The 14,430-nt window shown below is 52.7% G+C and overlaps 6 protein-coding genes across 6 annotated transcripts; 2 read left to right on the forward strand and 4 right to left on the reverse strand.

Annotated features, from left to right (window-relative positions):
- Positions 1–749: 749 nt before the first annotated feature.
- On the forward strand, positions 750–2,387 carry N7458_010822 (Gfo/Idh/MocA family protein; the record flags this gene model as incomplete). Its single annotated transcript, XM_056914204.1, has 1 exon — positions 750–2,387. One exon carries the CDS (start codon positions 750–752, stop codon positions 2,385–2,387), a length of 1,638 nt encoding a protein of 545 aa, XP_056763053.1.
- A 1,022-nt stretch (positions 2,388–3,409) lies between these two features.
- pgmA (phosphoglucomutase PGM2) lies at positions 3,410–5,247 on the reverse strand (the record flags this gene model as incomplete). The annotated part of the gene is made up of 3 exons (XM_056914205.1): positions 3,410–4,719; positions 4,805–5,106; positions 5,195–5,247. 3 exons carry the CDS (start codon positions 5,245–5,247, stop codon positions 3,410–3,412), a joined length of 1,665 nt encoding a protein of 554 aa, XP_056763054.1.
- Positions 5,248–5,804: 557 nt separating this feature from the next.
- N7458_010824 (oligoribonuclease) lies at positions 5,805–6,432 on the reverse strand (the record flags this gene model as incomplete). Its single annotated transcript, XM_056914206.1, has 2 exons — positions 5,805–6,320; positions 6,385–6,432. 2 exons carry the CDS (start codon positions 6,430–6,432, stop codon positions 5,805–5,807), a joined length of 564 nt encoding a protein of 187 aa, XP_056763055.1.
- A 457-nt stretch (positions 6,433–6,889) lies between these two features.
- N7458_010825 (uncharacterized protein) lies at positions 6,890–7,855 on the forward strand (the record flags this gene model as incomplete). The annotated part of the gene is made up of 1 exon (XM_056914207.1): positions 6,890–7,855. One exon carries the CDS (start codon positions 6,890–6,892, stop codon positions 7,853–7,855), a length of 966 nt encoding a protein of 321 aa, XP_056763056.1.
- A 510-nt stretch (positions 7,856–8,365) lies between these two features.
- Positions 8,366–10,256, reverse strand: N7458_010826 (uncharacterized protein; the record flags this gene model as incomplete). Its single annotated transcript, XM_056914208.1, has 3 exons — positions 8,366–8,752; positions 8,816–9,141; positions 9,215–10,256. The coding sequence occupies 3 exons, from the start codon at positions 10,254–10,256 to the stop codon at positions 8,366–8,368; spliced, it is 1,755 nt and encodes a 584-aa protein (XP_056763057.1).
- Positions 10,257–11,483: 1,227 nt separating this feature from the next.
- Positions 11,484–13,830, reverse strand: N7458_010827 (uncharacterized protein; the record flags this gene model as incomplete). The annotated part of the gene is made up of 7 exons (XM_056914209.1): positions 11,484–11,727; positions 11,782–11,896; positions 11,954–12,301; positions 12,357–13,126; positions 13,186–13,449; positions 13,584–13,670; positions 13,718–13,830. Coding segments are annotated over 7 exons (1,941 nt in total), but the record flags the coding sequence as incomplete, so codon positions are not given.
- Between the last annotated feature and the right edge of the window lie 600 nt (positions 13,831–14,430).

Here is a 14,430-nt window from a genome sequence, read left to right on the forward strand (position 1 = left end):
GGAAGACGAGCGAGAAGATTAAATATCTTTAATTTCAAGAATTTGGAAGCAGGATTCGGGTTTTGGTCGCCTTCTACGGAGTATAGCCCAGGCCACGGACAAGGAAGTCCAGATGCTGGCCATGACATCATCACCTCCTGGCAGTGAAATATTTGGCGAACCGGAATGATTGAGGGCAGAGAAATGCTTAAACTATCACCCGTTTCCTTTGGTTCAGGGGAAAGGGAATAGGCCTTTGCAGACACCTCGTGACCAAAACCTGTATCTGTCTCCAATTGAAGGTACTCGATAACTCGTGGTTAGTTTGGACGAGTGGAGACTGGCTCCTGTTCTGGAGGGGCCTCCGTCATCCTCAGGCACACTCTGACTTAAGCGTTGATAGAATCAACTCACAGCTACCAGAATACTTCCAGTCGTACTCTACTCGAAACAATATATACTCTTACCCTCAATACAGAAGGAGCATTGATGCCCTAACATGATATACTTGATCAACGGCCAATAGGAGCAGCTCCGATGTTGATGATACGTTCCCCGCATGCAACACAACGCGCCACCAGTGCAACCTCATCTTTTCTCAACCCGCTATTTAGACTGCCCAAACATCCCTCGTCAGCGTCAATCTAATATTATTGAGCAGTGTCTGACGGGCGAACACCCACAAGATCTGATACGATTCAAATCGGAGCAGGAAAAGGCCAGACCGCAAGCCTAGAGGCACGGAACTCGTTCCAACAGCATCCAACATCATGAAAGAGCCTCAACCCCCGCCAGCAGACAACCCAGTCAACACTGGCAGTTCCACCACTGCCAATGGACAAAGAGCCCCTCGATTCATCGTCATCGGCGCCGGCTCTCGCGGCAATGCCTATGCCCGCGCCGTGAAAACCACCACCCCTGGCGTCATCCACGCCGTGGCCGAGCCGCACGAGTTCAAGCGACGCGAATTCGGACGGAACTATATATGGGACGCAGATGGATCTCCCATCGAAGGGCAAGAATTCTCAGACTGGAGGGAATGGGTGCAATGGGAAACCGAGCGGCGCAAGAAGGCCGGCTCCGCTCATGAGCAGGCCACTCCCCTCGGTGTAGATGGAGTCTTCATCTGCACACTGGACGAGACCCACGTCGAGATTATCAAGGCTATCGCACCTCTGCAACTCCACATCCTCTGCGAGAAACCCCTCGCCCTCTCCCTCGACGATTGTCTAACCGTCTACCGAACCCTCCAACCCCCGCGTCCCCAATCCACCAACCAAGAACCCCAGTCGCCAGCAACAATCTTCTCCATCGGCCACGTCCTCCGCTACAGCCCACACAACACACTCCTCCGCAAACTCCTCCTCAACGACCGCGCCATCGGCGACATCGTCTCCCTCGAACACACCGAACCCGTCGGCTGGTGGCACTTCTCACACAGCTACGTCCGAGGAAACTGGCGACGCGCCACAGCAAACGGCGACGGCTCCCTACTGACCAAATCCTGCCACGACATCGATTTCATCCTCTGGCTGCTCTGCTCCCCGACCTCGCTCGATGGCACGCAGCAGCCGCATTTCCCGCGGTCGATCTCGTCGGCGGGCTCGTTGACGCAGTTCCGGCGTGCTAGGAAACCCGTTGCGGCTGGGGATGCGACGAATTGTCTCTCTTGTCCTGCTGAGCGGGACTGTACTTACAGCGCGGTGCGGATTTACAAGGATCGTCACCTGGCCAAGGGGCATCGCACGTGGCCGGTTGATATTGTCTGTCCTGATATCGAGGACGTGTATAGAGCCGAAGGGGCTGCTGCTGCTGAAGAGCATTTACTCTCGCGACTGCGGGAAGACTATGACGTTCGTGTCCAGTCAGACGCTGATGTCGCCGCGAGACCGTGGTATGGCCGATGCGTGTACGAAGCGGACAACAACGTCTGCGACGACCAGGTCGTAACACTTGCATGGGATGACGAGGACGTCGAACCAAAGCGGCTGGCCAAGACAGCTACCTTCCATATGATTGCCCCGACAGAGAAACAATGCGAACGACGGGGTCGTGTATACGGCACAACCGGGGAGATCGAGTACAACAGCAACGCAATCTCCATCTATGATTTCGCATCTGCAAAGACGACGACTATCGATGTACCCCGCCCGCCGCCGGAGAGGGCCGAGTCTCATGGAGGTGGTGACTATGGTCTTGCGGGACAGTATGTGAATGCTGTCAACGCCGTGATGAACAAGGGGTTGGACGTAGAGACTGCACAGGCGCGGTTCATTGGGTGTACGCTGGAGGAAGCGGTGCAGAGCCATGCGGTGGTGTTTGCGGCAGAGGAAGCGAGGAGGGAGGAGCGTGTTGTTAAGTGGAGGGAATGGTGGGAGGAGAAGTTGAAGTATTCGGCTGCTGCTTGATCGGTGATGCGGTTGTCAGGCAGATTGCCGTGTATGATGATGTTATGACTTGATGTTTAATGGAGACTTTATGCTTGAAGGATGGCTCGTGGTATTGTGTAAATCCTGTAAATGGATGGCCTATATGACATAGCATCTAGCATCGAATATCGAGGCATATCCAAGACTTGTTCCCAGAAATCCAAAGTCAATAAATCCTCCACCTCCATGAATCGAACACCCAACCTTCCGATTCCCTATATACTTCACAGCGATGTTCTATCGCCCTCCCACGATGCCGAAGTACATCATCCAGAGTCAACACCGACACCGCCAATAACCAGCATCCTTCTACAGCTCGTAATATCTCTAAAATCTCTCCAGAAATTTTTTAGAAAAATATAACTTATATGCCCTAGAATCTAGAAAGACGATGTTTTAAAAAATAAAAAATAAAAAAAGATCTTTGTCCGCGAAGTGGTGCTGCCACCACCTCGCATGCCCACCCGCCCACTCTCCCCGCCTAGGGATGTGCCCAACCATCCGTGGAGTTATACTCGACATGGAGGCCTGTACCCATATCCATATGTTTGCCCACTCCAGGGCACACCCAAAGGTCAAGAGACCACTAGGCCAAATGAGGGGGGAGAGTGACTGGAATACCAATACTGGGATTATATCCCATGAAATGCTTACAATGCTGGATATGAGAATTCACCATGGTAATTGACCATGCACCACGTTTACTGTTGTTCTACCATAGATCTGGCAGTCTTCATGCTAGAGGAGGAGAGAAAATAGCTGGGAGATTTCATAATTCATGCACCGAGGAATCAATTTCGTATTCATATTACTCGAATAAAAGACCTCGCTCTATCCATACGTTGCCCTCCACGCATCATCCATTTCTTCATGCATCATCATAGTTATAAGCTCATTCCAAATATGACCAAATAACAATATCAAAAAGACAGAAAAAGAATAACCTTGCGATCCCCATCCAGTGGATCACGCAAGATATACCAAACGCTTCCGGTCCCAGCTTAAGTCTTAACATCGGGCTCCTCACGACCAACATACTCCTTGAACTTGAGCAGGCTCAGGGCCGAGGCAACGTTGTCAGCTAGGTACTCTTGAGCACTGAGGCCGAACTTGGATGCATCGCTCTCGTAGCGCTCAATGTACAGGCGGATAGTGGCGCCGCTGCTGCCGGTACCGGACAGACGAACGACGATGCGGCTGCCGTCATCGAACTTGGCGTACAGACCCTGGTTCTTGGAGACGCTGCCGTCGAGGTCGGTGTAGGAGAAGTTACCAGCGTCTACAACCTTGCGGGAACCAACGCTGGAGCCAACGAAGGAGCCGCTGGCAACCAGATCGGCCAGGGTACCGACAACCTTGTTAGCACCGTCGCTGTCGACGTTCTCGTAGTCGTAGCGGGTGAAGAAAGTACGGCCGTAGGTCTTCCAGAACTCGTTCTGGATGGACGCAATGCTAGGGGTCTCCTCGGGCTTCTGCTTGGCAACACCAGCGATAATGTTCAACCAGGCGACAACGGCCCACACGCCGTCCTTCTCACGGATGTGGTTGCTGCCGGTACCAAAGCTCTCCTCACCGCAAATAGAGATCTTCTTGTTATCAAACAGGTTGCAGAAGAACTTCCAGCCGGTGGGCACCTCGTAGCTCTGCAAGCCCTGAGCCTGAGCAACGCGGTCAACCGCACCAGAAGTGGGCATAGAGCGGGCCAGACCGTACACACCTTGCTTCTGGAACCAGGGGATCAGCTTGGCGTGGTGTGCGATAATGGCCAAGCTGTCACCGGGGGAAACGAAGCTCTTGGCGCCATAGATCATGTTACGGTCACCGTCACCGTCACTGGCGGCACCAAAGTGCACACCGTTCTTGTCAACGGCCTCGACAAGCTCGTGAGCATAGACGAGGTTGGGGTCGGGGTGACCGCCGCCAAAGTCCGGCTTGGGTACGCAGTTCATGGTGCTGCTGGCAGGCAACCCGAGCTCCTTGACGAAGATGTCCACACCGTAGGGACCGGTGACACCGTGCATACCGTCGAAGAGCACCTGGAAGTCCTTGTGAGAGCTCAGGAACTCCTTGATCAGGTCAAAGTCGAAGATCTCCTTCATCATGGTCACATAATCCGCGGTGGAGTGGACAACCTCAATCTCGAGGGGGCCGTAGGTCTTGGTGCCAATGGTGGAAAGGTCGACATCAGAGATCTCGGCGTACTTGTAGGAGGTCAGGGACTTGGCAGTCTCGAAGATCTTGTTGGTGACGCCTTCGGGGGCGGGAGCACCATTGGCCAGGTTGTACTTGATGCCAAAGTCGTTGTCGGGACCTGGATAGGGATCACAGGGTTAGTGATTTGGGAGAGAACGCGCCGAATTGAAGCAGTAATCCAAACATTGGCTCTCTTCACTTACCACCGGGGTTGTGACTGGCGGTCAACAGGATACCGCCGGTCGCCTTGCGCACGCGAATCAGGTTGCTGGCCGCGGGGGTACTCATGATACCATTCTGGCCGACCAGCAGCTTCTTGACACCGTAGGCGGCGGAGATCTTCGCGATCTTGTTGATCACCTCATCGTTGTAGTAACGGCCATCACCACCAATGACGAGGAAAGAACCCTCGACACCCTCGGGAATGGACAGGAGAATACTCGTAATGAAGGATTCGGAGTAGTTGGGCTGCTGGAAGACCTTGACCTTCTTGCGGAGACCAGAACTGCACGAAGTGGGGGGTGGTTCAATTAGCATTGAAACAGGGACGAGGATGAAGCGGAGTAAGAGTTAAGGAAGGAGAAACAACGTACGTGCCCGGCTTCTGGTCAGCAAAGGGCTGGATGGAGACCGTTTGGACCGACATGATGAGAGGATTGGAAAGGGAGGTGAAGAGGAGAGAAGAGAAGAGGAAGGAGTTCGTAGTAAGTTCGACTGAAGGAGACGAGGGGTTGGCGTCATGTGTGGATCATCCCACCTTTTGCCTTTTGGGTGGCACTCCAAACTAACCAACTGAGACAGCTCCATTGCGCATGGGCCTGGGCCATTGCTACACGAAGCTTGCAATTCCTGCCAGACCAGGATATTACTGGACTAGTTGAATAGCTCCAAGCCCTGGTCACACATATTATCCTTGGGTCCTTGAGTCCTTGAGTGCTTGAGTGCTGGAGTGCTTGGACAAATGTCAATAACAATGGGCCATGCCCTGCGAAGCTCCCCAAAACACCGTCAAACACCAGCCCCACGGAGCAGAGAGCTCCCCTCCCAACAGAACCAGAACCAGAACCAGAAGCCAGAAACTCAATTGGTATCAAACATAACGAATCAATCCAGACTAAAAAAAAAAGAACAAATTCTTCAAGACACAAAACCCCCACCCAATAATAGTTATATGACAATAATAATGACAAAGACAATTCCCCACTATCCAAACAACTTCTCCCGATAAAAGCGCATCTCCTCAATACTCTCCAAAATATCATCTCGAGCCAAATGCACCTCCCTCTTCCCAGGCACCATCGCCAACAACGCCTCACTCCCCCACCGCCGCGCCGCCTCCTTAACACTACTCACATCCAGAATCCGATAATGCAAGTATTCCAGCACCTTTGCGTAGGGCCCGCGAGCCAAAAACGCCTTGTCGGCGTGGACGCTGTTGCCCGCCAACAAGGCCGTGCGTGGGGCGGGGACGTGCCGCTGGATGTACTCGAGCAGCGAGTTGGCCGCGTCGGCGGCGCTGGTCGTTGAGGCCCGCACGGCGGCGGTTAGGCCCGTGCGGCCGTGGGTGTCGATGCACCAGGCCGACATGGTGTCGAGGGCCGAGTCGGGATGGTGGATGACTGCGTCGAAGCCGTTTGGCTCGAGGAGTTGGAGCTGTGCGTCTGTGATGAAGCAGCAGATTTGGAGGATGGTGTCGTTCTCCGGGTCCAGGCCCGTCATCTATGGGCTTTGTGAGGACGATGAAGGGGAGTTTGGAGAGAGAGGGGGAGGGGGAGAAACGCACCTCGCAGTCGATCCAGACCAGAGGATCATTGGAGCGGGCGAGTGGCATGGTGGAATTGACACGGTGCGTGGGAAAGGCCTATACCTTAAAAGTGTTTGTTAATGATGTTCTGGTGCGAGTCGTTCGAATTGGCTTAGCATTATTACTCCGCTTTCTACCTTGGGACCCGCAAGGCCACTGGAGGGATTAGACCCTCTGAAAAGTAGGCCCCCGGAGATAGGCATGAAAAATGTAAGCAAGCTGAACATTTCAGGAATCCTTGCTCCTGTCAGCCCATGGTAAACAGCCTATTGGAGGGAAAAGGCGACTGACTCTCTGAGCTGAATCTAATAAAACCTTCACCGCGGGGTCATCATTGAAGGGTGTTTTACACGATAGAATCTTGTGTAGATATAAGAGGAGCCTAAGTATCGGCTGGGTGCGCTACGAGCGTAATACAAAATACACCCTCAGGTATGAAGGTGGAAAACACTGCACGTATATAAGCTAGAGACAGACATCCACCATGGCGTTCTCTTCCATGCTGACCCAGTACTGGCCGCCACCACCGACCTTCACCGAGAAAGATGTCCCTAACCAAGAGGGACGGGTGTTCATTGTCACTGGCGGGAACCAGGGCGTTGGGTACGAGCTCATCAAGATGCTCTACCCTACCGGTGCCGTCATCTACATGGCTAGCCGCTCTAAGGAACGCGCTGAACAGGGTATCAAGGACATCGTGTCTGCGGACCCATCCGGCTCTGCGCGCCTTCGGTTCCTCCATCTCGACCTCGACGACCTCAATACAGTCCGGAGTGCTGCCAAAACATTCTCCGAGCAAGAGTCACGCCTCGATATTATATGGAACAATGCCGGGGTTGGAGCTGTGAAGGTCGGCTCCAAGACTAAGCAGGGAATCGAGGCCCACATGGGAGTCAATATCATCGCTCCTTTTCTCCTCACTCAGCTCCTCCTCCCGAAATTGCAGGCGGCGGCAGTAGCCTCTCCAAAGAACAGCGTCCGCATCATTTGGACTAGCTCTTGTATTATGGAGCAGCTATCCCCGAAGGGTGGCTACAACCTAGAGGACATCGAGAAGGGAGGGACCAACAACGCCTACATCAACTATGCCACGTCCAAGGCGGCAAACTGGATGATTGCTGAAGAGGCCGGGAAGCGCTATGGCAAGGACGGCATTATCAGCGTGGTCCAGAATCCGGGCAACCTGAAGACTCAGATCTACAACACTCAGACCAAACTCATAATGTTCTTCATAAACAGGCTGCTTTATCCACCAAAGCTGGGCGGCTATACCGAACTATATGCGGGTCTCAGCCCGGAGATCACAGAGCAGCAGCAGGGCGGGCTCATCATCCCGTGGGGGAGAGTCCAGGTCCGCAACCCGAGGAAGGATATACACGAAGCACTAGAGGATGGTAGGGGAAAGGAGTTGTGGAATTGGATCGAGGCCCAGATCGAGGCGCATGCTTGAGTAATGCACCGCCGAATTCCTATAGCTAAGGCACAACGAAATTTTAAATGGTTCCCTTCTGCCTGCAGTGCCGCCCACCAACAGCTTGACCAGTAACCTTACAAAAGCCACATAATATCTTACTCGTAGTCGTACCCAAATCCTCGTTATCATTTCATAAACATGCCGCCTACAGGCGACCCAAAGCTAATGTATTTTCCAAATCCAAGGATGCTTCCTGTAGTGTAGGTGGGACATAATGGCGTCACGGTAGGAGAGAGAGGGGATCCAAAAAGTGAGCATCAACAAAAAAAAAGAAAGGCAAGGGTTTCCAAATCGCTCCCAGAACACAGACAACAAAGACAAAAAAAAAAGGGCAAGGCTAATGCTGCATGGAAGACAGCACTATGCAGTAACCCATCCCTCCTCATGGTCACACGAAGAGGACTGTCTGGTCTATCAATCCAAAAGGCCGCTTTCCAGGGCGACTTTGAAAAAGAAAAAGAACCCCACGAGAGCCCCAGTATAACATTATAGCTCCTCATCCTCGTTCTGCGACATGATGGCTGGTGGCTGCGAAGCGATCTTGTCGCCGAATGGCCCCGTGCTGGCCGTCTTGTTCTCATTACTGTCACCCAGAACTTCGTTGATGCGACCTGATGTCTCGGCAATCCGACGACGCAGGGCGTTCTCGTCAGCACCCGAGACACTGGCCCGTTGTTTCTTCAAAGGGCTACCCAGGAAAGCCTCAGGAACATCCCCAGTGGGTTGAACAGGCTCCGCTGGTTTTGCGGGGGTAGTCTTGGGCGGCGTAGTAGAACGTCCAGTGCTGGCAGGAGGTGTAGTTCCTGAAGCAGGCGTATCAATAGATGTAGCACCGCCGCTAGAGAGGGGCTCGGCAGAGTGTTGACGCTTAAGCTGTGGTAGGGTTAGCCCATCTAGACTACGATATAGGTGCGGGTACAATCCCCAAAGACTTACGTGAATCCTTTCAACACCCTCGGCCAGCTCTCCTTGGCGCTTAATATCATCAGGAGAAAGGAACCGTCCGTCATCCTTTGCCTCTTCATCGTCTGCCTTCCCTAGGATGGGATTGTCGGTGTCATCATCGTCACTATCCATCTCATCATCATTGGCTTTGCTGCCCTTCCGGCCACTGTCATGGTCACGGAAATTGAGGAATCCAACAGTTCCTTCCGACTTGAGGGGACCAAGATTGGAAAAGTCTGCCTGTAGTGATTTCCGCTTGGCTGCGGGAGTATCTTGCACCTTGGAGTCTTTCAGTATGCCCATCTTTTGCAATTGCCCTGGAAATCGTTTCAGCGTTAGCAGTGCACAGACCTTTTGGTCAAAGTCACTCTTTCCAATGATAGTACTTACGTTCGCCTCTATACATGAAAGTGAAAATGGCGTAGGGTTTGTCTGTAGGATCAATGCCAGTCACTGTCTGGGTGCTGATAGATTTTGGATCCAGTGTTTTGGGCTTCGCGAAACTAGTCGTATGGTCGACATCGGCATCTCCATTACTGCCATTATTCCCTTGGCCACCTTCTTCATCGTCATCATGAGCATCAAACTGCGGAGAGTACTCTCCCCGCTTGATCTCGCCGGAAGCCAGCACGCGAAACAAAGCAACCTTGATCTGGCCGGTCGTCTCGGGAATGGGGTCATCATCATCGGAATCAGAGGAGAAGTCATCATCAGAGACATTTTCCAAAGGTGCTTTCTCGTCATTTCCATAGCGCATGACATCCTTGGGCTTGGAGCTGCTCGCTTCCGACTCCATGCCATTTGCATCATCCGCCTCGCGCTTTGCCCGGCGCTTCTCCATCTTCTGCCGCCGTCGTTCAATCTTGGCCGCGGCGTCCTTGCCCTCCAGGTCCAGCCCATTCAGCCAGCGCTCCAGACCAACCTCGCGGAACAGGAACTCGCGCTCTGCGATACCGCCGCCTTCGGATTCTGGCACGCTCACCCAGCGCGAGTTCACCCACGTCTCCTCCCCTCTCCGTAGTAGTGTAGCCACCTCCTCCTTTTGTCGGCCATCGAAGTAGATGTACGCTGCCACGGTCTCGTTCGGTGAGTTCGTCAACGCTTGGTACGGTGCGACCGATCCGGAGTATTGACCGCGCTCGCCGGTCTGGTCCGGCAGGCCTCCGACAACCTTGGGTTTGGGAGAGGGGCAATCGGCTGTCGGCTTCGGGGTCGAATACGGGACATCCTGGCCGGAATTCAGGAGGGTGATGGAGATTGCAAAGGTCGATTGTTCGGGTTTACCCTTGGACGAGGCGTCTGGGACTTTTGGAGGTGGAACCGGAATGAAGCAAGCTATGCGTGACGCTCGCGACTGTCGCTGGATCGAGTATTCGGATATCGGGCCGTCCGGAGTGTGGATGCTCACGGCCAAGCCTTTGAAGCACGGCATGGCGAAGCCTTCGAAGGAATCGAAGATCGGGTGGGGAAAGATGTGTTGATATTGACAAGCAAGGAAAAAGAAAGGGGGATTGCCCCACGCTTTCAACGCACAAAACTTCCCCCAGGGCAGAGAAAGAGAAGCAAAATAGGGTCGGACAGGTGGGGAAAGAGGTGAACAGTAGCGTTGTCCCTGTTTTGTTTTCTTCTCTGAGGTGCTTCACGAAGTGCGAGTTAGCTACAGATGGAGAGACGGTCAAAGTAGCGCGAATTTAGGCTGGGTTTGGAGCAACCCAGCAACCAACTGGGTCGGGGCCCCACTGTTATTGTTGCTGGTATGGAGATACGGAGGCTGGTGAAGCTTTTCGGGGGCGCACAGGAGAGATGTGGGGGCACGAAGAAAGCAGATCGAGGGATCGGGCCTTCTTAATCTCGACAGGAGTTGGGGATCTTGCACCGAGGTCAGGTGTACCAGCACACATCCGTGGAGATCAGAGCCGGCGGTGGTGGTTGCTGGGGTTTGACTTCTCTTGGGCAGTTGAGAGTTGAGAGGAGGGGCGGAACCTGAGAAAGTGGACCAGCAAAACATTCGTTTGCCCGCTTTGCTCATCCGAACTCCTGCCAGCAGCACGTGATGTACTTTATTTAATTGGGACTAAGCCCTAGCACTGGCATCCAAGGGACCTTTGCTAAGACAACCATCTGACTATTGATGCCACGGGAGGGTATCCGGGCATCTTCTGATGCTCTGAATCCATCCTCCTGAGCTCCAGGCTTGACCTCGTCATCCCCCACGCGTATCCACATCACCTGACTCCCGACCGTGGATCAGCCGCAAGTCCCCCAGGGTCCGCTTCAGCAAGGTGAGGAGGAAAGTAAGGCCATTAACTAATAATCAAGTTTCACGGGCTGTGTGATTTGACAGGTATCTGACATAAGTCGTGGTTTCAATATTTTACCTGCCAGGTCAGGTCAGATAAGGCTAGGGTGTATAAAGGCATCACCTTAGGCTGGTAATGACCAACCAACTAAAACTTAAAAAGACATTCGAAAGTAATCGCATTCCGCATTATTAACATCGTCTTCCTCAGTAATTCCAGTATTAATCCTCTAGTAGCCATCGCCAACATAAGCAAGAATCATAACCCAGGTATTCATTAACATGAAATTTTCCAAGCAAAAATAGCTCCAAAAGCAATTCAAGGCTTCAACTTCATACACTAGCCACCTATTTCTCACCCTTGACGTCGGTGCTATCAGCAATAGTGCCAGTAGCAATGTGGTCAAACGTGTACAGTGGCTCCAACGTCACATTCTGCCGGAAGATATAGCGCTTGAACCAATACGGAAGTGCCTTGGTGACTTGATAGTGCATGTGCACGCGTGTAGGCACCGCAAAGATATAGTCGAGTTCCTCCAGGGTACGCTGCTTAGTCTCGGGGACCCACAGGAAGATCATAACCAGGGCGGTCACGTTGAGGCCACTATTCTGAGATTAGTGGTTGAATGGAGACGAGATTGGTAAAGCTCGAACTTACGCGTAGAACCCGAATGCGCCGGTGGGGGTCATGGCAAAGAGCATGCGAGGGAATGTAATCGAAAGCACCGCAGCCCAGCCGAGGCAGGTTGCGACAGCCCAGGACATACCAACCTCTGTTGGAAAAAGTTAATCTTTGATAAAGAGTAATGGCTGGGCTGGGAAATACATACCACGATGAGACAGAGGGAATACTTCGGCAGAGTAAGTGAAAGGCACGGGTCCTTCTCCAGGAGAGTAGAAGGCGGCAAAGAGGAAGACAAAAAGGGCGATTGAGCCCAGGTGAGCTCCACCAGTTCCGGGGACATAGAAGCAGAATGCAGCGGCAAGTAGAGTCCACGCCATCTGGGGGAAGGTGAACAGAAGCAGAGCCCGTCGTCCATAGGTATCGATCGTCCAAATAGCTGGGAAGGCGAAGAGGAAGTTCACCAGGCCGAAACCCCAGGAGGCAAACAACGCGCTGGTATCACTGGCACCGGCCTGGGAGAAAATAGTCGAGGAATAGAAGGCAATGATATTGACTGAAGGATGTTTGTTAGAACATCACTCGAGTAGAAAGCAAAAGGAATGACTTACTTCCGCACATCTGCTGCGCAATCATCACAGTGAACGAGGCCAAGGTAGCTCGACGCACGCGAGGAATAGTAAACAGCTCAACAAAACGAGTGACATAGTTGCTGTCACCAATCAAGCCCTGCTCAATCTGGATCTGCGCGTGGATATAGTACAGATCCCGAGCTGCCTGCAACGAGGTGTTACGAAGACGGCAGAGAGACTGATAGGCTTTGCCCATCTCACCACGCCGGATGTACCAACGAGGAGACTCGGGACAGAAAAAGACACCGCACACCAGAGGAACTGCAGGGATGAATGCCGACCCAAGCTGCAAGCGCCACGACAGTCTCCCAGTATCCTTAACAGCCAGGTTGGCACAGAAGCCTAGGAAGATACCAAATGCCGTCCATAATTGCCAACACATCACTAGCGAGCCACGGATGATGGCAGGCGAATTCTCGGCACAGAAGATAGGAATGGTAGATGCCTTCAAGCCCATGCCAAGTCCGAGCAGTAGACGGGCGACGAAGAGCTGAGGCCAGCTCTGGGTGAGTGCTGAACCGATGGGAGTCAAGACACAGAAAATGGCGGAGATGAAGATGACACCACGACGACCGAGAACACGATTCAATGGGTCAGAGAGCCAGCAGCCCAGACCGGCACTGGCAATGTAGGGAGCGGCGTTGACGACGCCAACGATCCATTGATTACGAATATTCCCATCTTCGGGAATGCCAAAGGCGTCGGGGAAAGAGAGATTAGCACCATTGGAACCGGTCTGATCCCAGCCTCTAGTATAGAGTTTAGTATATATTCAAAACAAATACTGTTCCTGGGAAGATTCACGTACTGTACAGCGGCACCAATCGAGCAGAGGATGATGGTAAAGTAAAGAGCCGAAGGCTGACGCCACTTATGGAGGACTTCGTCGCGTAACGCGTTGACTTCTTGCTCTGTCAAGTCAGGCATAGAGTCGAACTCCTCTGGGTCGCGTGCAACCAGAGCGCCCTTTTTCAATTCGGGAAGAATATCAGTGACATTGTATTCGTTGGCGAACTCTTCCACGTCACGGAGGACCTGGGATTTGCTGAGGTCGGCCAGGGGGTTCTTGATCCTAGTTCGGAGAATCTGCAGTTAGAAGCTGCCGAGGTACCAAGCGGAAGGATTATAGCCAATTCATGCCAAGTGGAATATCGGAGGTAGGATATTCAATGATAGCATAGGGTCTGTGAGGGATTCAGAACATACTTGGCTGAGATATTATTCTGCAGGTTGACTCGTTCGACATGGCCCTTTTCGGCACTATCATCGTCGCTGGACCTATTTGAAATTAGTCTCGCCGATTGATTGGGTTTACCATGTAGTTCAAGTGTGAAACTGACCGGTACGTGGACTCGAGTGCTTGTTTCTCGACATGAGTGACGGTCTCCTTCCCCATTGGCGCAACTGGCTCCTCGCCTACCGAGGTCACCATGTCGTTCCTGTCATTTTCCATTTTGGAAAAAGAGATAGGTTCGAAAGATATGTGATTGAGGGCAGTAGTTGATCAACGACGGGAAGATTGTAAAGAAGAAATCCGTCAATGGAGATCCCAGTATGGTAGCTGGGAATTGTAAATGTGATCGAAGAATTGGAGTCCAGCTAATCACGCCAAGCAGAGTGTCTCGACAGGGAAAGTCAGACACGAAGCAGGACAGTAACGGTCAGAACCACAGAAGAAGGGAGAATCGCTGCCTTTTATGCTTCCATGCACGATTAGATACTCTTTCCACCACATCGGCCCGTTTGACAAGAAGTACATTGGCCTGTTCGACCAAACCCAGAGCAGGGCTAGCTCCATTGACCTGATAGGACGAAGCGATTTGACTTCCTAAAACGGCCCCGATTTTCTGGGGCTCTGGGGCGCGGGGATTGGAGAGATTGTGGAGTATCGGGAATGACATTCGAATCCTCCAACCGTCACCTCGCCCTCATCGCTCTGAGACAATCTGTGCTTGGACGGCTTGGACGGCTTGGACGGCTCCATTATTCCTACGCCCATTCCTGGCGACCTGATCCTGCACTTTGTTGACCAGTCAAACTCACCAGATTCTAG

Source organism: Penicillium daleae (assembly GCF_028827525.1).
Source record: "Penicillium daleae strain IBT 16125 chromosome Unknown utg000008l_segment0_segment0, whole genome shotgun sequence".
NCBI lineage: Eukaryota > Fungi > Ascomycota > Eurotiomycetes > Eurotiales > Aspergillaceae > Penicillium > Penicillium daleae.